The 23,450-nt window shown below is 46.0% G+C and overlaps 1 protein-coding gene across 7 annotated transcripts in view; it reads right to left on the reverse strand.

The window, feature by feature from the left end:
- The window catches only part of rufy3 (RUN and FYVE domain containing 3), a 75,905-nt gene that overhangs the window by 46,018 nt on the left and 6,437 nt on the right, over positions 1-23,450 (reverse strand). Inside the window, exon 1 of one of the 7 annotated variants that reach the window (XM_072256502.1) lies at positions 11,040-11,544. The exons of 5 other annotated variants lie outside the window; for them this stretch is intronic. In XM_072256502.1, coding sequence (XP_072112603.1) covers positions 11,040-11,217 — 178 coding nt within the window. In that variant the 5' untranslated portion in view covers positions 11,218-11,544. Of the gene's footprint in view, positions 1-11,039; positions 11,553-23,450 lie in introns of those variants that run through there. One more of the 7 variants, XM_072256506.1, reaches the window with a different exon arrangement.

A 23,450-nucleotide genomic window follows, 5' to 3' on the forward strand; every position in this document is an offset into this window, starting at 1 on the left:
GATTGCTGGGTGGTGTGGCTTGAAGGGCCTATTCCACGTTGAACCTCAATAAATAAAATTATTTAATTAAATGGAATGGCATTGCAGACTCTATGAGCCAAATTGCCTAATTCTGCTGCTGTCTTATGATCTTATCAGAGGAGTATCAAACTCACTTTGACCAATCAAACGAAGAAGGCACATCACTGAAAGCCAGCTCAGTAAATTTTGGAAAGGGTTTTAAAACAAGGAGATGGTTAGGGTTGTGGATTCTTGAGCTCATAACACAGAGTCTGCAAGAAAATGGACTGGAGGAAGGGATGACATCATGGCCAGGGTTCCCTCACTCTCCCACAACATCGAAGAGAGGAATTTCCTCCCAAATTTGCGGGAGGATTTGTTAGCCATTAATTACATACTTGATTAAACTGACTTTGATTTAAGTGCTCAAGAACTGGGCAGCATAGTGGAACAACTGATAGAGCCACTGCCACACAGCGCTAGAGCCCTGGATTAACCCTGACCTCTGGTGCTGTCTTTGTGGAGTCCTCCCTATGACTACCTAGATTTCCTATGGGTGCTCATCTTTCCTCCCACACCCTAGAGAGGTGTAGGTTGGTGTGCAAGTGGGTCATACAATGAGAAGGATGCTGATGGGAACATGGGGAGTGGATAACAAGATTACAGTAAATGGATGGTGATAACTAGCAGAGTCAATGAGCCAAAGGGCCTATATCAGTGCTATATGGATCGCAGAAGTGAAAGTGAAGGGTCAAACAAATACTCATCTGTATAACAGACAACCATCCATATTTAGCTGTGGTTTACAATTACTTTTACACAGAAAACAGCTCAACCTCGAAATGTCTGAGGCGTGAAACTTAACAGCAGAACTTTTTTTTAAATAAAACCAAAGCTTTACTTAAAAGAATAAAAGCATCCCAAGCATAAAAGCGGGTAGATTTTCAGAGAAGCTTCAGGTATGTGCCAAAGATCTTAAAAAGATCTTTGGCACATATTTCAGAGGATGTCAACAAAGTTACTTCACTAGGTGACTGAGAAGCACAGATGACTGACTCACAAGCCAAAGTTCAAATCCTAGTGACAGCCAAGGAATTTACATTTACTCACTCAGATCACTGGCAGTGGATCATGAGTTAACAGGATTGTTGTAACATCCATTTGGCTTGCAATGCCCTTGGCTAAACACCATCCCACACCCCAGCAGTTAACTTTTAATTGACCAACATATTAATCTAGCAAGCTGTTTAGCTTTAGGTGCAGAGAATGAAAGGAAATCTCAAGCCTTCCAAACATCGCGTAGGAGTTAAACCCACGCTGACCAGGAATGCACTGCTGGCATCTGTAAATATTTCCAAGCACCCGGACCATTCGGGCATGTTTGTGCTCGTGCATTGCCTTGTCACAATTGGTTCCAGCTTCTGACCGTGGGGACTGCAGCTGCAGTAGATGGTATCCACACCTAGGGAAGCTTTCAGGATGCATCTCCTCAAAGGTTGCAAAAGGATAGGGGCAGAGATGACACACATGGAGTCACTCCTCCACACAGCCGGCAGAGAGACCAGGGGAAGAACAGACAAACAGCAGCCAAGGTTACAGGTACTTTGAGTGACTGAGAAGAAGGTTAATGCTAACTGGTAAGGATAACGAGAAGAGACAGGGAGCTGGATTCAGGCAGTTGGATAGAGGGGGACAATTTTACCCAAAGGTACAGGAATTGCACCAGAACATTAAATGAGAACCAAATGGTTCCAGGATGATGTCAGGAAGATTTACGAGGATGCTGCCAGGATTTACTGAGTTACACAGAGAGGTTAGACAGACTGGGTCTTTTCCCCAAAAAACTAGAAGGCAAAGTGAGGGGGAGCGTTTTAATAGGAACCTGAGGGGCAATGCTCCCCTTCCCCCACCCTGGAATGAGCTGTCAGAGGCAGTGGTTAAGGCAGGTACAATAACAACATTAAAAGATGCCCCCCCGCCCGTGCCAGGCTGTAGCAGGGCTAACAGTATCATAAGGAATTAAATTGTCATGTTCTAATAGTGTCTTACTGCTGGGAAGCCTGCTCTGCTGGTGAGATCAGAAGTGACAGAGGAGAAAAGTGGCAGAGGCAGGTACAATTATGTTTAAAAGACATTTGAGCAGTTTCAGAATCAGAATCTATTATCACCGCCGTGTTGTGAAATTTGTTAGCAGCAGCAGTTCAATGTCATACATAATATTGAAGAAAAAACTAAAATAACATATAAATCAATTTGAGTATATGTATATTGAATAGATTAAAAATAGTGCAATAAAACAGAAATAATACATATTAAAAAAGGGAGGTAGTGTCCAAGGGTTCAATGTCCATTTAGGAATCGGATGGCAGAGGGAAAGAAGTTGTTCCTGAAAGCCTGAGTATGTGCCTTCAGGCTTCTGTATCTCCTACCTGAGGTGTTGTGGATAGTGTGGAGGGCTGTCAGAGGTTACAGTGGGACATTGATAGGATGTAAAACTGGGCTGAAAGTGGCAGATGGAGTTCAACCCAGATAAGTGTGAGATGTTTCATTTTAGTAGGTCAAGTATGATGGCAGAATATAGCAGTAATGGTAAGACTCTTGGCAGTGTGGAGGATCAGAGGGATCTTGGGGTCCGAGTCCATAGGACACTCAAAGCCGCTACGCAGGTTGACTCTGTGGTTAAGACAGCATACGGTGCATTGGCCTTCATCAATCGTGGGATTGAGTTTAAGAGCCGAGAGGTAATGGTGCAGCCATATAGGACCCTGGTCAGACCCCACTTGGAGTACTGTGCTCAATTCTGGTCGCCTCACTACAGGAAGGACGTGGAAACCATAGGAAGGGTGCAAAGGAGATTTAGAAGGATGTTGCCTGGATTGGGGAGCATGCCTTATGAGAATAGGTTGAGTGAGCTCAGCCTTTTCTCCTTGGAGCGACGGAGGATGAGAGGTGACCTGACAGAAGTATATAAGATAATGAGAGGCATTGATCATGTGGATAGTCAGAGGCTTCTCCCCAGGGCTGAAATGGCTAGCACAAGAGGGCATAGTTTTAAGGTGCTTGGAACTAGGTACAGAGGAGATGTCAGAGGTAAGTTGATTTTGTTGTTTTTTTTTCCGCAGAGTGCTGAGTGCGTGGAATGGGTTGCCGGCAGTGGTGGTGGAGGCAGTAACGATAGGGTCTTTAAAGAGACTCCTGGATGGCTACATGGAGCTTAGAAAAATAGAGGGCTATGGGTAAGAGTAGGTAGTTCTAAGGTAGGGACAGGTTCAGCACAGCTTTGTGAGCCGAAGGGCCTGTATTGTGCTGTAGGTTTTCTATATAACAGTGAGAAAAGGGCATGCCCTGAATGGCTTTCTTTAAAAAAGGGAAGCAGTTTCATAGACAAGGAAGGTTTAAAGGGAAATGGGACAAATGCAGCAAATAGCCCAGCTCAGGTAGGCACCTTGGTCAGCAGAAACAAGTTGGGACGAAGGGCCCGTTCCCACGCTCTATGACTCTAAGACATTTGGACTGGTACGTGGAGAGAGGGATATGGGATAAATGTGGGCAAATGTGGTAGTTTGCCTGGATCTTGGTTCTACAGGAAAGGAAATAGTCTACTCTCAATTTTAGGTCCCAAGGTTCCAGGGTCAAGTCCAACTCCAGAGACTTCACCCCAAGTAGAGGGCAATACTGCCAGTGTAATGCCGAGGGGGTGCAGCACTCTGAGAGCTACTTTTTGGTGCTCTGGTCACATGCTTTAGAATCAGAGTTCATTGAAATAAAACATTCCTTCCGAAAAACCTAAAATATCCCAACTTTAATGTTGGGAGTTATTTTTCCAATGCAGCCCAAATATTTCACCTGAAGAAAAATAACATTGTACACATCAAAGTGAAGGGCAACAACACCAAATACAAGCCCAAGGATCTGCTGAAACGGTTTCCTTTTGTAACAAGATAGGCTCCACCACTGATTAAGGTCTCGATTCAAAGCATCGACTGTCTGCTTCTCTCTACAGACGCTGCCTGACCTGCTGAGTTCCTCCAGCATTCTAGTTGTGCTGTACTACACATGCCTAGACTTGCTTGCACACAGTTCCTGCCTGGAATCTCTAAACCCAAACCAAACACCCCAAAACCCAGCCACCGGCCTCCCTGGGGGTTGGGGTGTCACTGGAAGGAAGTGCCAGGGGTCTCCGGAGAACACGGGATAAACATTATATGTCACAAGCACATTTGAGTTGACTGAGCTGTATCTTCTGTGAACATGGCATGGGGTACCACAAGAACGGGATCTCTGAGACTGCGGCTTTAAACTAAGCAACAAGATCTCCAAAGCTGACATGAGAGATCTGTCAGCTACTTTCTCCCCCAGAGTGCAGGGAATTATGTCCAGTCCTCGGGCAAATGGCCGCCCCAGGTCCCCGTCGTGGAATCATTGTACCTGGTTACCTTCACAGTGTCGTAGGTATCAGGCTCCCGATAGGAGATTGTACCTCAAAAGGTGTTTTTTTTTTTTAAGTGACTGCGATGTAGTTTGAAACATTTGTGAAAAAGCACTGTTGAAAAGTCTGTCCAACAATACAACAGGAGGTTAGCAAACGTGACAACGACAGGGCCCCCAAACGAGGTACAGGATAGGATCTGAGAAGCAATGCTGTTACGCACCTTCAGCCCCATCAAGCTTTTCCATCTGATCCACCCACACTGTTAAATCCTCCCAAGAGCCTTTCAAAGAGCAGCAAAAAATAAAAAGAAAAAAGGAATAATGTCATGCAAATAAAACAACCATAAAAAACAGCCGTTGAGGAAAACAAAGGCTAAAACAGAGGTAAGTTGTTTTTTTTTTAAAAACACAGAGTGGTGGGTGCGTGCACTGCCCTGCCAGGGGTGGTACTACAGGCAAATACATGAGGAGCATTTAAGAGTCTCTTAGATAGGCACGTTGATGATAGAAAAACTGCAAGCTATGTAGCAGGAAAGGGTTAGATTGATCTTAGAGTACATCGAAAGACTGGCACAACATCGTGGACCGAAGGACCTCTACTGTGCGGTTCTATGTATTATTAATGCTGCAGAAACTACAAAACCTGCAATACTTCCTGGGATTTTGGCTAGCAGAGTCCGAATGGCCCAATGGCCTTCTTCCATAATCAGTTTTCTGTAATGTTGCAGCATTAGGTTTAAGAATAGTGGTCTTGCCTCGGTAACCATGGATTCAACTTACAGCATCCTGGCAACATGCCCGGTCAGCAAAAAGGTTGACACCAAGAGAGTTGACAAAGATGAAACCATTCCACGCACCATCACGTTCATAGTTCCTGGAGTGGGAGGGGCTCTCAGGACAATGAGGATGACCCTTGCATCAGTGTTACAGTAGCCACAATTTGAAGCTGTCACCTTCCCCGGCCAGGTACCGTAGAGGTGTGGCGCCCAGTAAATTGCAGACCAATTGCCTACAGGCCCACATCAACACAGGACATAGCAAATCCCCACTGCTCATCCTTGAGGTGGTGGGAAATTCAAATGGCTGCTATCACCCAACCTCAACTCCCTCCAGCCTAGACGCGGGCTCATCAAGCTACCGCATGTTGGACTCTGGACTCACCTGGTGGGAGACAAATATTAAGGATTGCAGGAAAAGAAACAAAGACTGGCTTTTGTCCCCTGTTTTGCCTCTTTCTTAATTTTCCTTCTCCTCATCTGTCCACCTCCACCATGTTGACTTCTCAGTGCCAGTCCTGATATACTAGCATGCATCCAAAACAGGATGGCCTTCTGGCATTCCCTTTGCGCCCTCACAGGCTCCCATCCAAAACTCCAGAATTCCTTCCAGAAGTGTCCCTTCCACTTCTCTCCCCTCCCCGATCAGGATGCTCTTTGTCTACATTTCCAGCAGATCTCCTGTGAAGCTCTTCGTAGGGATGTGCAATAGGGGAAGGTGCTGAACAACCACCAGGTGTTGCTGGATGTCAGGGACCCAACTTGACATTCCATCCACCCAGAACCAGTGGCTGGCCCCATCTACTGCATCCTTTCACTAAGAGTCAGACAGCAAACCCCCAATGTGGAAATGCACAACATCCACCATTCCAAAGCTATTTCAGGCAACTCGCAACAAGACAGGTTAAGCTCGTATCTGCAGGAGTTTGGAAAAGTAATGGATTGAAAGAGTTCTTTTCTTCTCAGGATGAAGAATCTAGATATAGAGGACATAGGTTTACGGTGAAAGTAGAGGAGATCTGAGGGTTAAGTTTTCCCACACTGAAGTGCTGTTACTCTGGAACAAGCTGCCAGAGAAGGTGGTGGAGGCAAATACAACTACAATGTTTAAGAAAAGGGTGCTTGGACACACAACTGGATTAAAAAAAAAATCTGTGGAAGGATGTGAGCCTAATGAAGGCAAAAAGGAGAGGGATTATAGTCAGCATGGACATGGTGGCCCAAAAGGGTCTATTTCTGTGCTCTATGATTCAGGCAAGATCTAATGGATCCCGTCTGGGAGAGGCTGTGGAGAGAATAATTCTTCCTGTGTGGAATCCAGATTTAAAAATTGATCAGCCGCTTAAGACAAGGAGGAGACTAAATTTTCACACCAGGGCCAAGACTCTTTGGAACTCTTTTTCTCAAAACATCCGAAGCAAGGACTTAAAAATTTTTTTGAGCTAAATAGGTTCCTGAAGCGATGGAGTGAAAGAAAGAATGGGAATGTAGAGTGAGGTTACACTTAGACCAACCACGGTCTCATTAAATAAGAGAGTAGCCTCAAGGAGCCGAGTGGCCTCCAGTTCCCAATCCATCGTATTACTGTGATTACCTTTACTTGAGACGGCAACATTTACTATCTAACTGACGAGAAGCAATTAAAATACGAGTAATTAAGTGACTCAAATCAGACTCAGTATTGTCTCCTATAGGCATGTCCTTGATAATGGATTTAACCTTATCCTCAAAGCCAGGTTGGCAGGGGGTGTCATCAGGAATTTTCCTCATTAGGAGAATCTGGAACCCTCCACACTCCACCCTCCACCACTGAAATCTCTGCTGGACTCCGGTGAAACACGACTGAAACATTTGAATAGACCTGGTTGGTCAAGAGGATGAAGAGTAATGAATGGAGGTTGGTTGGGGTTAAAATTCACACCAGTCAGGATGCTACTGGATAAATGGCAAAGATTGCAGGGTTTTTCCTGTCCTCGTACAACACAAGAAATGTCCTTCAGCCCGTGATATTCTGCCAAGCTAATTCAATGAAATGATACTTAATTTCACTAATACCTTCTGCCTGCATATGGTCCATTTCCCTCCATTCTCTGCATATTCATGTGCCTATCTAAGAGCCTCTGTCACATCTGCCTCCAACAGCTGATACAAATAAACAACTTACCTTGTACTGGAAAGTCTCTACTGAAAGTATATTTGCATATAAACTTGGGGAAGGCCCCTGGGTTCAGCTAAGCTCAGAAATCAAACCGTAAGATATAGGAGCAGAGTGAAGCCATTCAGCCCATTGAGTCTGGTCCACCAACTGATCATGGTTGACCTACTTTCCCCTTTAACTCTATTTTCATGTCTTCTCCCTGCAGCCTTTGATGCCCTTACTAATCAAGAACCTATCGACTTCCGCTTTGAATATACCCAATGTCTTAGCCTTCACAGCAGTCTGAGCCAATGAATTCCACAGATTCACCACCCTCTGTCTAATCTAAAGAAATTCTTCCTCCTCTCTGACCTCAAGGTCGTCCTTGTATTCTGAGGTGGTCCCCTCTGGTCCTGGACATTCCCTCCATTGGAAACATCCTGCCCACTAACAATCTACTTAATCAGTACATTTTATACCACCCCCATGAACATGAGGGGTGGAGGGAGTTTAGGGAGGGATTGCAGTAGACACAGGCAAGCATAGATCGGCTGGCATTGAGCAATCAGCAGCCCACTGCAGGATCTCAACAGGTCGAGCAGCACCTGTGCTGGAGGGGGGAGGTATTGTGAACATTTCAGGTCAAAATCCTGCGTCAGGAATGTGTGTGGAGAGGGGAGATAGCCAACAAAAGAGAGAGAGAGACCCTAGGTGGTTGGTGGACCGTGAAACGGTGAAAGCTACAGTAATAGGCAGGTTAGTGGGAAGAGGCAGGTGGATGATAGATAGATGCAGACAAAAAAGGGGTGAGGTGGGAGGGGGGAGAATGAGGATTATGCAGGAATCTGATAAGGAGATGATAATGGGAACTTAAGGCTGATTTATACTTCTGCGTCAAATCGACGCCATAGCCGTGAACCCTACACAGAGCCTATGTGGATCCCTACGCCGTAGCCTGACGTGCACCTCTCCCAAAATGTACCTACGCGTTGCGGCAACGCAGACCGCAACAACTGTGATTGGTCCACCTGGTAGCATCGCATTTCCTCCTACGCTGCAATAGCTTCCCATTGGGCGACTGAAGGGCAGGGAAGGAACTCTGGCTGCAATGCTTTCCATAAAGCTTTACAGACCTCCGAAATTATGGAGGACACATTTCGCTTTTACGAAAAAGGACGCTCGCTTTAAATTTGTTTATCCCGAGAAAGACTACCATGACCATGAAGACTTGCACGGGCAGGTGTGTGCGCATGCATGACATGCGCGAATTGCAGAGCGACACAGACACACCAACGCACAAGTATAAATGCTCACAATGGCGTTGCCCACTTGCATAGGCTACGGCGCAAGCTTGGCGCACAAGTATAAATCAGCTTTTAGGGGAGAGGTGGATGGCAGATGGAACCAGAAACAGATGGGGGAGAAAGACAAAGATGGATAATAGGGGGTGGGGGGGGGGGGGGAGTGGAAATGAGACAAAAATGGGAGGGCCAGAAGGGGGAGGGGAGGAGGAGGGGGGAGAAGCACTGGAGTGGGGGGTAACGTTTCCTTAGCCTTCCTTTCTGTGGAAAGTTAATGCATCCACATTACACCAGAACACATTCTCCAATCACCCCAAGGCCCTGAAGGAGGGGAGGGACCAAGGCTTTATTAATTGAAAAAGAAATGAATTGGGTGTGTCAGAGCACGAAAGGGTGGGAAGTAGTGGTTTTAAAATCAAAAAAGAGCACTTCCTGCTATCAACCTAAGCAGACAAGGAGAGACAGCAGTGAGTGCTGCCCAAAGCAGGGCAAGGCCTTTCAAGCCCATAAAGCCAATGCTCATTCTTTGAAAGAACTCATTAGACTAAGACCCCTGCTCTCTCTTCATGACCCTACAAACTCCCCACAACAATTTCTCCATTGAAAGTTCCTGTTGAATCTGCTCTCACCGTCCCTTCAGTGACCTCAGTCACTATGGAAAATAAACTGTCGCCACCCCCACCCCCGCTACTGGTGTTAGTTTCTCCATTAAACCTCCTCTTAATCTTCTCTGTTCTACATAAAGAACAGAACTAGCCTCTCAAACCTATCTCACCAGTGAATACAACAATGGCTGACTGACCCCAGGCTTCATCACCCTTCATCCCTCGGCTTTCACAAATTTATTTTTCCCCAATGATCCAATCTCTACAACCCTCCAGAGCAGAGGATGTACCTCCTACTGCATCCCTCAGCCTTATATCACCACCCCTTGTCTGCTCTTTCAAAATTCTACCACTGGGGAAACATCTATTCCATCATATTCCCCCAGGATCGTTTAATGAGAAGCATCCTCCATTCTTCCAAACACTAAAAACAGAGATCTATTTTCTTTAGTCACTCGTGACTGAACAAGCCCCCACCCTCCCATCCCAGGTATTACCCCTAGACCCAGCCTCTCCATAAATGTAAATTCCTGGGTCCATTTTACTGAACACAGCTGCCCTAATCATATCCTATTTTGTACAATAACATGTACCCTTAACTTCACCATCTACCTCATCAAGGCTTGGCACCTATTGTCTACCTGCACTGATACTTCTCTGTAACTGTAACACTTTATTCTGCACTCCGTTGCTGCTTTTCCTTGCTCTGTCTCTCAACGTACTGATGTGATCAACTGCCTGTACAGATTTACACTCTACCCTGGGACACATGACAACAATAAACCAGTTTACCACTCTTCAGATCCTTCCTGAGATACAGTTTCTGAGATCATACAGCACTGACACTAAGCTGATATCTGATGTAACTGAACAAGATGTCTCCAGGTCCTAAATCCTGCTTTTCTTTAAAAATAAACAGTAGCTAATTAACGTGACATGGTATCTTGGGAGATCTTATTCACTTTTTTTTTGCAACTTGTCTTTGGAAATTGACAACACTGACGGATGAGGCTTTTAATCAAGGAACCTTAATTCGACCCCGTCTCATTGTAATTTAGAAAAGCTAAACCGCGAGTAAAGCCTTTGTGAAGTGTACTGCGGGTTCGCTTACTCGACATGTTGCCCTTTCGACTGAGGAATGTGCGCAGGGACTCGGGGGTGAAAGCGTTAATGCTGATGGTGGCGAGATATCCAGACCTAAAGAGATGATTGACGCTGACTGCCAGATTAGGAGCAATAGCGTCCCTCTCGCCTCTGCCCCTCCCAAATACAAAAGATAAAAGTGCCTTTGCATTGTCGCTCGTGTATTCCCAAATCGCCTGCCGCAGGAAATCCAATCGGTTGTCGCAAACTTGATTTTTTAAAAATACACAAAATGTATTATTTGCATCATTGCTTTCAGTGGGCATTTTAATAAAAAGGCCACACTACGTTTTATTTTAAAAATCCCAATAGCAACAGCTGTCAATTCGCAAGGAGGCTTGCAATCTCCGAGGGGCGAGGTGAGACTAATCTAACAATGACCAGATTCAACAGATCTCAGCCTACATATTTATTCAAAATGTCTGAACGGGCTTTTAATGTGATGCATAACGGTTAGCTTTACAATTCAGGTTAAAATATAAATCTTATTTTAAAAACGTGACAGCAGCATCAATGTAGACATGGAGCAGGTTTCAGGGCGTCTGTCAAAATAATATTTGCAATTATGACATCCCTGTGGGCCCGCTCGTTTAACGCTGTGTCTAATGGATGGGCTGAAAATCCAGCCTCCCTGTCGTGAGCGTACCTTCGTGGCTGGGCTCCGGGTCAGGTGTGAGGGAGATGTCGTTGAGCTCCCGCAGGCACAGCCACTCTCCATCCACCGACACTCGGAAGTTGCACAGGTAGATGGTCTCCCTGGCGGCTTGGGTGATCTTTTCTGTGGTTGGAGTCGGGGCGTCACTCTGAGGAGTCAGGTCAGACATGATGACTCGGCTGCTACAAGAACAGAGACGCGATTTTTTTGTTGTTGTTGCCGGCCAGTTACCCCCTTCCCTTGCGAGGGGTGGCGTGAAACGTGCGGCGACGGATGCCTCGCTACCAGACTACCAACACACCAGTGAGGCGATGCAGAGTGACTCAGCAGAGGCTTCTCCCCGGGACAACTCCGCCAAAGCCCCTGCCCGTTTGCAAGACTGCAATCCTCCGGCAATGGTGCCAAATCAATGCAAAGGCGGGTGCTCAGATATTCGCTTCAGCGACTCCACGGAGCATGCTCTGGACCAAGATGCCAGGAAAACCACTTCTCTCCTCGCAGATTCGGGATAAGCTAAAATGGCTGGCTTAGTCGAACCCTGGGCTGAACATTAAGCACCACCTGACTTTGATCCTTATCCATAAACAATTCCCGAGATGCTCCGTGGATGCTGCGGCGGCGAGTATAATTGGTGCTGCCTGCCTCCTGGTCCCAGGCACACTCACTCATCCATCTGGCAGCAGAGAGAAGGCAGAGCACGTCCACTGTCCCACTGTCTGCTTGACTCCCCACGCATCAGGCAATGCACTCCTACCTCACAATAACATTCGCAAATAAACACAGTGAATTCCGAAAACCGCACACCCTGACAGAGGGCAAAACTGGAAACACAGGCGCTGCTCAGTTTATACTTAACGCAGAAAAAAAAGTAGAATTGGAGACAAGGTACAATAAGCAGGAGAGAAAGGGAGTTGCGATATGGTTTGTGATACTATATATATTGAAGACTTGGATGTGAATGTAGGAGGCATGTTTAATTAGTGTGCAGATGGCACTAAAGTTGGTGGTGCTGCTGCTGATGGGGAGGAAAGGTTGTCTAAGGCTACAGCAGAACGCAGATCAGTTGGAAAATTGGGACAGTATTCATCAATGGAATTTCACCTCAATAAGTGTGAATGAGGTATTTTAGGAAGTCAGCTAGGACAAATAAACACATACAGAGGGTGGTTGATATTGGAACTCAGTGCCAATACAATTACTCTACATAGGAATATTTAGACACAACTTAAAAAGGCAAAGTATTGGAGGCATGGGATTAGAGTAGATGGGCTAAACATCGGAGTGAACACGGTGGGCTGAAGTGCCTGTTTCTGTGCTATAACCAACAATAGAATCAGGCCCTTCAGCCCACCCGACTCAGGCTGCATATTGTATCCACGCTACACCACTTCCATACCTTTGCAAGTCTAGAAAAAGTTTGAAGGTTAATAGGAAGTTCCAGATTCCCTTATGACACAGGAAGAGGCCATTTAGCCCATTCTGTTTTTCTGGCTCACAAGAATTATTCCCCGAAACCTATTCTCCCTGCGTTTCACTTCGGTCCGAAACGTCGACTGTGCTTTTTCCCCCACAGATGCTGCCTGGCCTGCTGAGTTCCTCCAGCATTGTGTGTGTATTGCTCGGATTTCCGGCATCTGCAGATTTTCTCTTGTTTTGTAACCCCCAACCCAAACATCTTTGGGACGTGGGAGGAAATTGGAGCATCTAGGGGAATCTCCCACAGTCACAGGGAGAACATGCAAACTCCACACAGACAGCACCAGAACCCAGGTTACTGGAGCTGTGAGGCAGCAACTCTACCTAGGACTAGAGAAAGAGACGACCAAACTGGCAGTTACCATGGTGAATCACACCTACCTCTGCCTTTGAACAGGGAAAGCCAAAACTTTGAACCTGAATTTCATAGAAGGGTCACACTGTAACATCAGGCAAATGGCAGGACGAGGCACTGAGAGGGTTGGGATTGGATATATAGAGCTTTAGATGAGGCAAGATGATAAAGATGTTTAAAACAACACAGACAGATCGCAGGCACAGTACACTGAGGAGATCGAGGCTTACAAGGCTCCCACCCTCATTCTAACAACTTTCCACAGAAGCACCAACAAGTCCTGTCCGGCCACCTCATTGTGTGATACGGAAACTGCAAGGCGAGACCCTACAGAGGATAGTAAAAACTGCTGGGTGGATCAGCAGGGTCTCCCTCCCCTCTGCTTGTGATATTTACCAGCAGCCTTGCAGGCAAAGGGCCAGAAACATTGCTGAGGATCCCGAGCATCTCCTTAACACAATACCCTCAGGGTAAAGGTACAGGAATATTCAAACTAGGTCTGCCAGACTGGGTAAATCCTTCCCTCAGGCTGAGAGACTAATGAGTACCCTGCCACCACTGAGCTCTCATCACTAGGACAGTGAGTTGTTTACTGTTTACCTGTGCTGCGCACAACATGCACTTTGAATTACATCTTATGAACTTATTTATTTGGCACCATTTTGGTTTATGTGGTCCGGGAGGAATGTTGTTTCACTTTGGGGGGGAGGGGATGTGTGTGTATATATATATATATATATATATACACACACACACACGTACACACAGAGAAAGGACAGTAAACTTGAACACTAAACACAAAATACTCTGCAGATGCTGGGGTCAAAGCAACACTCACAACACACTGTTGTGATGAAGGGTTCTGGCCCGAAGCATTGACTGATCGTTTCCACGGATGCTGCCCGACCTGCTGAGTTCCTTCAGCGTGTTGTGAGTGTTAACTTGAACACTAAGCAAGAACTTTAAGCTACGTAGCTTTGTTGGAGTATTGAGTCCGATTCTGATCCCACTTCTTGGGGGGAGACCTTGGAGAAGTTTACCAGAATGAGAGGCTGAAGAAGGGTGTCTATTAAATGGAGTTCAACATGAAGGATGCTGACAAAAGGAAGGTTCCATTTTCAGGAAAAAGAAGTGGGGGAAGTAGGTTTTACCTACAGGACTGTGCAAAGGTCTTGGGCACATACATATAGCTAGGGTGTCTTTAGACTTTTACACAGTACTGTATTCATCAACGCGGAGTGGAGAGTGAGTTTGTAAATCTGGCGGGAGCAAAGAATGTTGGGAATGGCAATGGCAGGGTCGGACAGGTGGCAGAGAAGGAGTGCCGGGGCGGGGGGGGGGGGGTAGCGTGGGTGCAGACACACCCAGCTCCAAGACACCAGGCAACGTCATATGATTCCAAACAATTGGTTTATTCATCACTACAGAACATCTCTCTGGTGCTTCCTGCTCCCTCCCCTCTCCCTTCCCATTTTCCCAACTGTGATTCCCCTTTCCCTGCTCGCTTCCCACTCTCAGTCCATAATAGAGACCCATATCATCACTCACGTACATCATGAAATTTGTTTTTTTTTGTGGCACCAGTACAGTATATAAAATTATACAGTACTTTGCAAAAGTCTTAGGCACTGTATGTGTGTGTGTGTATATATATATATATACACACACATATACATACACACACACACCCCCCAGACTATTGCACAGTACCGTAAGTTGTCAATTGAACCAGAGGTCAGTGGAGGAGTAACAAACAACCTGCTGGAGGAAGTCAGCAGATTGAGCAGTATCTGTGGGAACGTTGCAGACCCTACACTGGGAGAATCTTCTTCAGCGGTAGGTGGCTGTGGTCTGGGGTGCACTGTCTGAAAGGGTGGTGGGAGCATATTCAACAGGAATGCTGCAAAGGGACTGAGATAAAGAGAGAAAATGAGCGGGAGAGTGGGAATAATTGTGGAAACTCTTTCAAAGGAACAGCAGGGGCTTTAATGGGCTGAAGTCCCTCATCCTTCTGAGTGAATATGCAGCTAAAGAACCTTGTCCAAAGCCGTAATATCCAAACAGGGAGTAATTACCAGTACTCTAGACAAACAAGGCAATGGCTTGGTGCACCAGACACTTAGCGGAGCCACAAAATTGCCAGGTCAAGTTCCACATAACACACCTCAAGACCACAGTTCCAGCTGGCATTCCAGTGCTGTACCAAGGGAAGGCTCCCACATCATCAGTGCCATCTTCTGAATGACAGATTAATAAGAAATCTCAAACCAAGCTAAAAATGGATAGAACTGCTATAATGGGCATGCAGTGAAGATTCAACAGACTGTTCCCTGAAATGACAAATTTGTCATGAAGAAGGATTCAGAAGTTGAGTGTATGTCCCATTCCCTCATACATCTACTGCACTGAAATGGTTGATGATGGTATGGAAACCATGGTGGGGCAAACACAAGCATCATCTGCTTGCTGTTACAGCTCCAACACTGACACCCAGGAGACCTTGGCCATGGAGCTACCATGGGTTGAACAGTTTCAGTTTCCCCATCAGCTCTGAAGGTCAGCTCCACTCCTGTGAGTAGCTTGTTGGGGGTTGCGGGGGGGGGGGGGGTGGAGTGAGATACGGCATTGCGAGAGAGACTGAGGAAAGAAAGTGTTATCAGACCACTGTCAACGGGAGCCTCACACAACCTCCTACTGGGTTACAATGGCTTCACTTAAATATATAGGCCTTCAGATGACACATTCTGAAAGTTGCTTGGCCCTCTTTCCCCAACAAACGTAACTCACTCTGCTGTGGCACCTGATATTCATGTTTTTCAGGTTTCCAGCACCACATGATTTTTTTTTGTGATTACTTAACTCATGGGAATGTGTCACTTCCAGGATCACCTGCCTTTAAATTTTGCCGTGCTCCCAGGTTGAAGTGACTTCACAAGATCTGCTGGCAAGGCCACTATCTGTGACCCATCTGGAATCATCTCTAAGAAGGTGGGAGCAAGCCCCCTTCTTGAACCACTGTAGCCTTTCTGGTACTGGTGCTCCTACAGTGCAGCTGGGGAGGAGGTCCAGGATTTAGACAGACAGTAACTTCCAAACCCAAACCCACAACCGTAACCTTTACCAACGAGAGACAAGGGCAGGAAAAGGATGAATAAGAATCAGCGTCAGATTTATTATCACTGACGTGTGACGTGAAATTTACTGATTTGTGACATCAAGGCAAAAACTTACAAATCACAGAAGCAAATAGAAGTGTATAACTGACAGAGCTCATGGACCATTCAGTAACCTGATGGTGGAGGGGAAGGAGCTGTTCCCAAGTCACCGAGTTCCTGTAATCCCTTCCCTTACCTTTGGTAGTAATGAGAAGAGGGCATGTCCTGGATGGTGAGGGTCTTGTGAAGGATGCTGCCTCCTTGAGGCACCACCTCTTGAAAGTGTCCTCAATATTGAGGAGGTCCATGTCCATAATGGAGATGGCTGAGTCTATAACTTTCCACAGCCTTGTGCAATCCCGTGCACTGGAGCCTCCACATCAGGCTGTGATGCAACCACTCAGAATGCTCTCCAACGTACAACTACAGAAATTTGTAAGACTTTAATGACATACTAAACCTCGTCAAACTTCTAATGAAGTAGGGTACTGGCGTGCCTCCTTCATGATTGCATTAATGTGTTGGCCACAGGATAGACCCTCTGAGACGTTAACGCCCAGAAACGGGAAGCTGCTTACTCCTCAATGACAACTTTTCCCTTCCTGAAGTCCACAATGAGCTCCTTGGCCTCACGGCTGAGTACAACATTGTTGTTGTGACACCACTCAACCACCCCTTCTATCTCTTTGCAGTGGGTTGTGGATTCACCCAGTTCCAGCACAGGAACAACCTTTACCACCATCAAGGAGATCTTCAAAAAGCTGTGCCTTAGGTAGGTGGAATCCATTACTAAGGACCTCACCATTGAGAACATACCCTCAGTACTACCATTGGAGAGGAGGTACAAGAGCTGAAAGAGTCACTCTTAATAATTCAGGAATAGCTACCTGCACCTGCCTTCAGATTTCTGAACAGCCCATGAACAGATGAACCTCATTTGCCTTTTCTGCAATATTTAGATCCGTAATTTATAGGAATTTTACATCTTTGCAATGTACTGCTGCAGCAAAATGGCAGTGTGGTATTACAGCACCTGGGTTCAACTCCACTGCGATCTACAAGGGTTCTCCCCTTGACCACTTGGATGTCCTCCAGGAGCTCTGGTTTCCTCCCATATTCCAAAGACGTATGGGTAGTACAGGGGTCCACAGACCCCTTGCTCAACGATGACGTCAAGACGGTTGGGAGCCCTTGGGTGAGTACATTAATTGGTCACATAGGTCTAATTGGGTGACTTAGACTCTTTGGGCTGGAAGTGCCCCATTGCCGTGCTGTATCTCTGAATAATAAAATAAAACAACAAATTTCATGTCATAGAAGCCAATAATAATGATTCTGATTCTAATTCCTGACTTGGGAATATATCGCTGATCCTTCAGCGTTGCTAGGTCAGAAAATCCTGTAGCTCTCTCCCTAACTACATCGTGCTCAAGAACAGCAGAAGTTCAAGAGAGCAGCTTACCACCACATTCTCAGTGACAACTGGGGATGGGCAATTGAATGCGGCAAACAATCTGTGGAAGAACTTATTGGGTCAAGCAGCATTTGTTGGGGGAGGGGGAGACAGAGGAGAGAAACAATTGTCAATATTTTGGCTCAAAACTCTGTATCAACGAGAGTTGTGATGAAGAGTTTCAAGTTGAAATGTTGACGATTCCTTTCCTTCCATAGATGCTGAGTTCCTCCGGCAGATTGTGTGTTGCTACAGGTTTCAGCATGTGTTTCCAAGAGCAATTAGATGCTGGCTCAGCCTACAATGCCACATAACTCGACTGAATATATATATACTGGATGAAGGAATATTTTGCACATTTCTACCTCCAAGAATCACAACATCACTGAGGCTAATTTATAATTTGAGTAGGGGTGTCACAGTGCAGAGGAGCAGGTGTCAGGAGGTGTAGGGGAGGGGAGTGGGGTGTCACAGTGCAGGGAGGGGTATGATTGTCATACAATGCCTGGAAGGATGGAATGTTACACAGTGGGGAAAGATGATGTGTCACAAGATGCGAAGGAACATTGTGATAGTACCTGAAACAGAAGAGGGAGTGGAAAAACAAACAAGACGGACCAATGCAACATAAACCAGTAGATCCTAGTCACCGCACAGCTCATTAACTCTTGTACATTGAGTGGAGCAGTACCTGGGTTGCTATTGTTATAAACAGCATTACCTCCGACTCACAGACATCCAACATATAACCTGCAACAACATCACACTCTCTGCATATTGCCATATTGCTGCCTGTGGGCTTTCACTGTGCATAAATTGGCTAAGTATTTGTTACATGGATACGAAATGCTCATTGGGCGAAAGGAGCCTTGGCTAGTCCAGAGGTTGTGGAAGGCTCTAAAGAAATGCAGAGAATCTCGAGTGCCAGTCGGGTAGGGTTGTTGACACACACCTGTCTACGGTACTTGGAGGGTAGGACGGGCAGTCCAAGATCCAGGCAGGGAATGGAGAGGTCATCCACTCTGCCTGATCTCTTCACTCCACAAGTAAGATAAACGTCTAGAATTCCAGAAAACATTGGCTCTTCCTTCAACCGCAACTGAACCATTTAAATTTGCCGCTTACATCATTTTGCTTGTGGGACCATATTGTGTAGACACAATCTGCATGCTCCACTATAAGCAACCAACGTTCTGCCCTGGTTGCAAACCAGGCTCCTGGGGACCACTGTTTAGACATTGCTGGAGCCAACCTGAAGGCAATTCAATGCGGCAGAGCCAAGGCCAGGCAGAGCTGAGGTGGTGGGGCCCGGCCCGGGACTGAGAGCAAGGAAAGACCCAGGCTGAATTGGAAAGGTTGGGTACAGGCCCAACCCCCTGAAGCAGCAGGAGAGTGAGGAACGGTCCGAGGTTTGGACCATTTAAGAGTGCCGGTCCAGATTAAAAAGGTCAGGGTGTCGGGGCAGGCCGTTTCAGCTCGCTGCTCCGTGAGGTTTACTCATCTCTGCGCTGAACTGAGGCTGTGGCCTACAACTACTGAGCTCCTGAATCGGCTACAGTGATCACTGGCTTCGTGCCTCTGAACTTCAGTTCCGAATGCAATTTGCTTACTTTTATTGTTTTCACACTTTTTTTTAAACAAATTGGGTGTTCAACAGTCTTCTTTTTTAATGGGTTCTATTTGGTTTCTTTGATTAGCGGCTGCGTGTAAGGGGACAAATCTCAAGGCTATACGTAGTATACACACTTTGATAATAAATGTACCTTGAACTTTCGAACTTTGAAATTGTTTTAGAGGACAAACTTATTTAGAACCGCCACACACAAAATGCTGGAGAAATTCAGCAGATCAGGCAGCATCTATGGAAACAAATAAACAGTCGACTTTTCAGGCCAAGGCCCTTCATCAGGAGTGGAAAGGAAGGGGAAAGATGCCCGAATAAAAAGGTAGGGAGAGGAGATAAAGGACAAGCTAGAAGGCAATAGGTGACGCCAGGTGGGTGAGGGAGGGAATATGAAGTAAAAACCTGGGAGGTGGCAAGTGAAAAAGGCATGGAAGAAGGAATTCTGATAGAAGAGTCTGGATCAAGGGAGAAATGAGAGGGTGAGGTACTAGGGGGAGATGACAGGCAGGTGAGGATGTTAACTTAAATTTTGCTGTGCCAGATAATCACACCACACGCAAGTCTTTACTTTAACCTTTTCACTAGTTTATTGTTCGAGCTCAGCCGGCGAGAACCTTGAAACCGAACATCAAAAAGAAACAGAAATTCTCTCTCTTTTTGGCAGCTCAACGAGCTTCTGATTTAAAAAAAACAGAATTGCTACAATGTATAGAATGAGCAGACAAAGAACACTCAGTTACAATGGTATGCCAAGTCAGTTAGAGCCAAACCTAACTACTTTGATAAGAGAGTCCACTAAGTCAGAGTTTAATTACAAATAGATATATTGTCCTCCCCGTATCAGTCATTTCTGTCGCTAGGCCCCTGACTTGATTACAGACAGATGTCTTTATCATTGAGCCTCTCCAAAGACAAGACTTAGGTCATCCCTTATTGTTTTGCTCCTCTGACTTATGTGAGCTCTGAGTAATTCCAGCCCTCATGTCACCTTGAAAAGGCAGCTACAGGCTACTAAGTGAGGCAATACTTCACTTGTGAGTCTGTTGGGGTCATCTATTGCATCCGGTGCTCCCGGTGCGGCCTCCTCTACATCAGTGAAACCCGACGCAGATTGGGGGACTGCCTCGTTGAGCACCTCCGCTCCGTTCGCTACAACAGACAGGATCTCCCAATAGCCACCCACTTCAACTCTGCTTCCCACTCCCATTCAGACATGTCCATACATGGCCTCCTCCACTGCCATGATGAGGCTAAACTCAGGTTGGAGGAGCAACACCTCATATACCGTCTAGGTAGTCTCCAGCCCCTTGGTATGAACATAGAATTCTCCAACTTCCAGTAATTCCCTCCCGCTCCCTTCCTCTATCCCTATTTCACTCTGCCCCCTCCCCCAGCTGCCTATCACCTCCCTCATGGTTCCGCCTCCTTCTACTACCCATTGTGTTTCCCCCTATTCCTTCTTGACCTTTCCTGCCCATCACCTCCCTGCCTCCTCTCCCCCACCCCTTTATCTTTCCCCTTATTGGTTTTTCACCTGGAACCTACCAGCCTTCTCCTTCCCACCCTCACCCCACCTACTTTATAGGGCCTCTGCCCCTTCCCCCTATAGTCCTGACGAAGGGTTCCGGCCCGAAACGATGACTGATCATTTCCACGGATGCTGCCCGACTTGCTGAGTTCCTCCAGCGTGTTGTGAGTATTACTAATCAAGCAAGCCATTAATCTAAATGAACTGCGGGCATATTCTTCAGCGAAAGCAACAGAATTTGTTCATTAACACACACAGGGTGGCACTAAGTTTTTTAACCCATTATTTACAAGAGTCCAAGAATCATGTCTTACTTCCCCAACATCCTTAAACTTTATCATTGAGAAGTGGTAAGACACCAGAGCAGGGAATAGATGAGGGAAAGGTAGAGGAAAAAGAAAAGAATTTTACCCGAAGAAATTGATGTTCATGTTATCGGGTTGGAGGCTACCTAGACAGAATATGAGGTGTTGCTCCTCCAACCTAAGAGTGGCCTCATCCTGGCAAAAGAGGAGATCATGGACCCACATGGCAAAATGGGAATGGTGATAGGAATTAAAATGGTTGCCCATCAGGGAATTCCGCTTATTATGGATGGAATGGAGGTGCTCAAGAAAGTGATCCCCCAATTTACGTTGGGTCTCACCAATGTAGAGAAGGCCACAACGTAGACAACTTCAACAGATTCACAGGGGAAGTTTTGCCTCACCTGGAAGGGGCCCTGAATGGAAGTGAGGGAGGAGGTGAATGGGCAGGTGTTGTATTTCTGTCCTTTGCAAAGATATGTGCCAAAGGGGAGATTAGTGGGGAGGGACAAATGGACAAGGGAATTACAGAGAACACAATCCCTGCAGAAAGAGGATAGTGGAGTGAAGGTGATGGTTCAAAAATTCATTTATTATCAAAGTATACAACTTGAAAATCTTCTTCTCCAGGTAGCCATGAAACCAAGAAAGAAAAGAAAGGCAGCATGAACATCAGTCATCAAATCGCCCTCCCCGCACAAAATATACAAACAAAACCAGGACAGGCACACTAACCCCCAAATCTTTCCATCTCAGTAGCAGGTTGATAAAAAGACAGGCTGGTCGAACAACAGCCTGTGCCACGTCCCACAACCTTCTCACCACGAAGTCCACACACGCTGTCTCCTGGAATCTTTCTGGTGACTGCAGAGTAATGAAGAACCCAAATGATCCCCAACCTTCCTCATTTGCCTCATGTTTTAATCTCCCTCGTTGCGTTAATCGGTGAACAATGGAAGCTTTAATTGGTGAAATGCAGTCGAACATCGGCTCACAGCCTTGGCACCGTGAGGTTCACGCATGCTGCCTCTGCCTCCTGCAATCCTCTTGGGAGACTGCAGAGCGCTGGAACCCAAATGATCTCCAAACAGTAAATCACAGACTCCAACAGTTCCAGAATCACATTCAAAATGAAAAAAAAATCAAATGCAAAGGACAAAGGAAGTGAAATATACGGGTTCATGATCTAGCCAGAAGATATTGACTGTAGGAACATTGTACACAGGCTCTATCTTGACCGGAAGGTGTGTTTGGATTCCACTGAAGTTGTGGCGAATGATGTGTTGGATGTGGATCATCACTCATGGTGATGAGAAGGTGCAGATAAGAGGAACTCTATCCCTGTTAAGGCAGTGGGAAGATGGGGTGAGCATTGATGTCCAGGAAATGGAGGAGATGTGGGTGAGGGTAGCATCAATGGTGTTCTCATTCTTTGAAAATGGAGGACGTCTCTGATGTCCTGAAAAGGAAAGCCTCATCCTGGGAACAGATACGGCGGAGACAAAGGAGCTGAGGCCACTGTTACTGAAGACAAACATTCTTCAAAAAATCACTGCCTAACCCTTAATATCAAATTAATATTGAAAAAAGAGATACTGTAATTCTGAAGTAAAATCAGATCAAAACCTGAAACATCAATGGTTTCCTCTTTCCATAAATGCGCCTAACCAGCTCAGTATTTCAGTAATAATTCTCCTTGTTTGAAATAAAATATTCTATGTCTTTAGTGAAGTATGAAAAGGCAGTTCACAGGTTTACTTCCTTTAACAGTGATTTGCTTCCTGTTATACTTTCCTGAAACAACCGCTAATTTTGTAAAACAAAACTGAGAAGGGCTTTTTGTTAAGATCTGCATCAACTACAGCAATGCAACGTAAATGTCTGCCATCTGTTACCACAGTACTAAATTGCCCAAAGCAACAGGATGTCTAGTGAGACAACTCAACGAGCAGGATATGAACTGCAGGTGCACGGAGGACTCCCACACAGGCAATCATGGAGTGATATTACTGGGGTAGGTAGTCAGCTTTGGTTACCAGCACTAAAAATGTTCATGCGCAAATCATACACCACTTCAGTCCATTCTAGTGTGTTCGAGAGAAGGGAGCTGAGCCCTTCTGGCTAATTCCCTCACATGCGTTGAACACAGCTGTCTCCCCCTCCTTCACATCACTTTTGCTCTCCACATCAAACAACCCTCAGTTGTCCCACCCAATTCCCTGAATCCCAAACCCTCTGCAAGGTTCCAGTCCTCTAGGCCTAAAGAGGGGGCAAAAAAAGCTAGACTAGAAGGGGAATGAAGACACCGGAATATTCCTGTCTGACTCCCTTAGATATGAACTCCAGTACAGAAGATGGGATGGACATCTTACGACCCAACACCTTTCATCAGATACAAGGGGTATAATCAATCAAGGCTCCAAACCCTCCGTCCTATGCAGTAATTGGTGCAATTCAATCACACTTGACACCATGGCCAAGGAAGCACACTAACACTTCTCTTTCA

This window comes from Mobula birostris, chromosome 4 (genome assembly GCF_030028105.1).
Source record: "Mobula birostris isolate sMobBir1 chromosome 4, sMobBir1.hap1, whole genome shotgun sequence".
Taxonomy (NCBI): Eukaryota; Metazoa; Chordata; class Chondrichthyes; order Myliobatiformes; family Myliobatidae; genus Mobula; species Mobula birostris.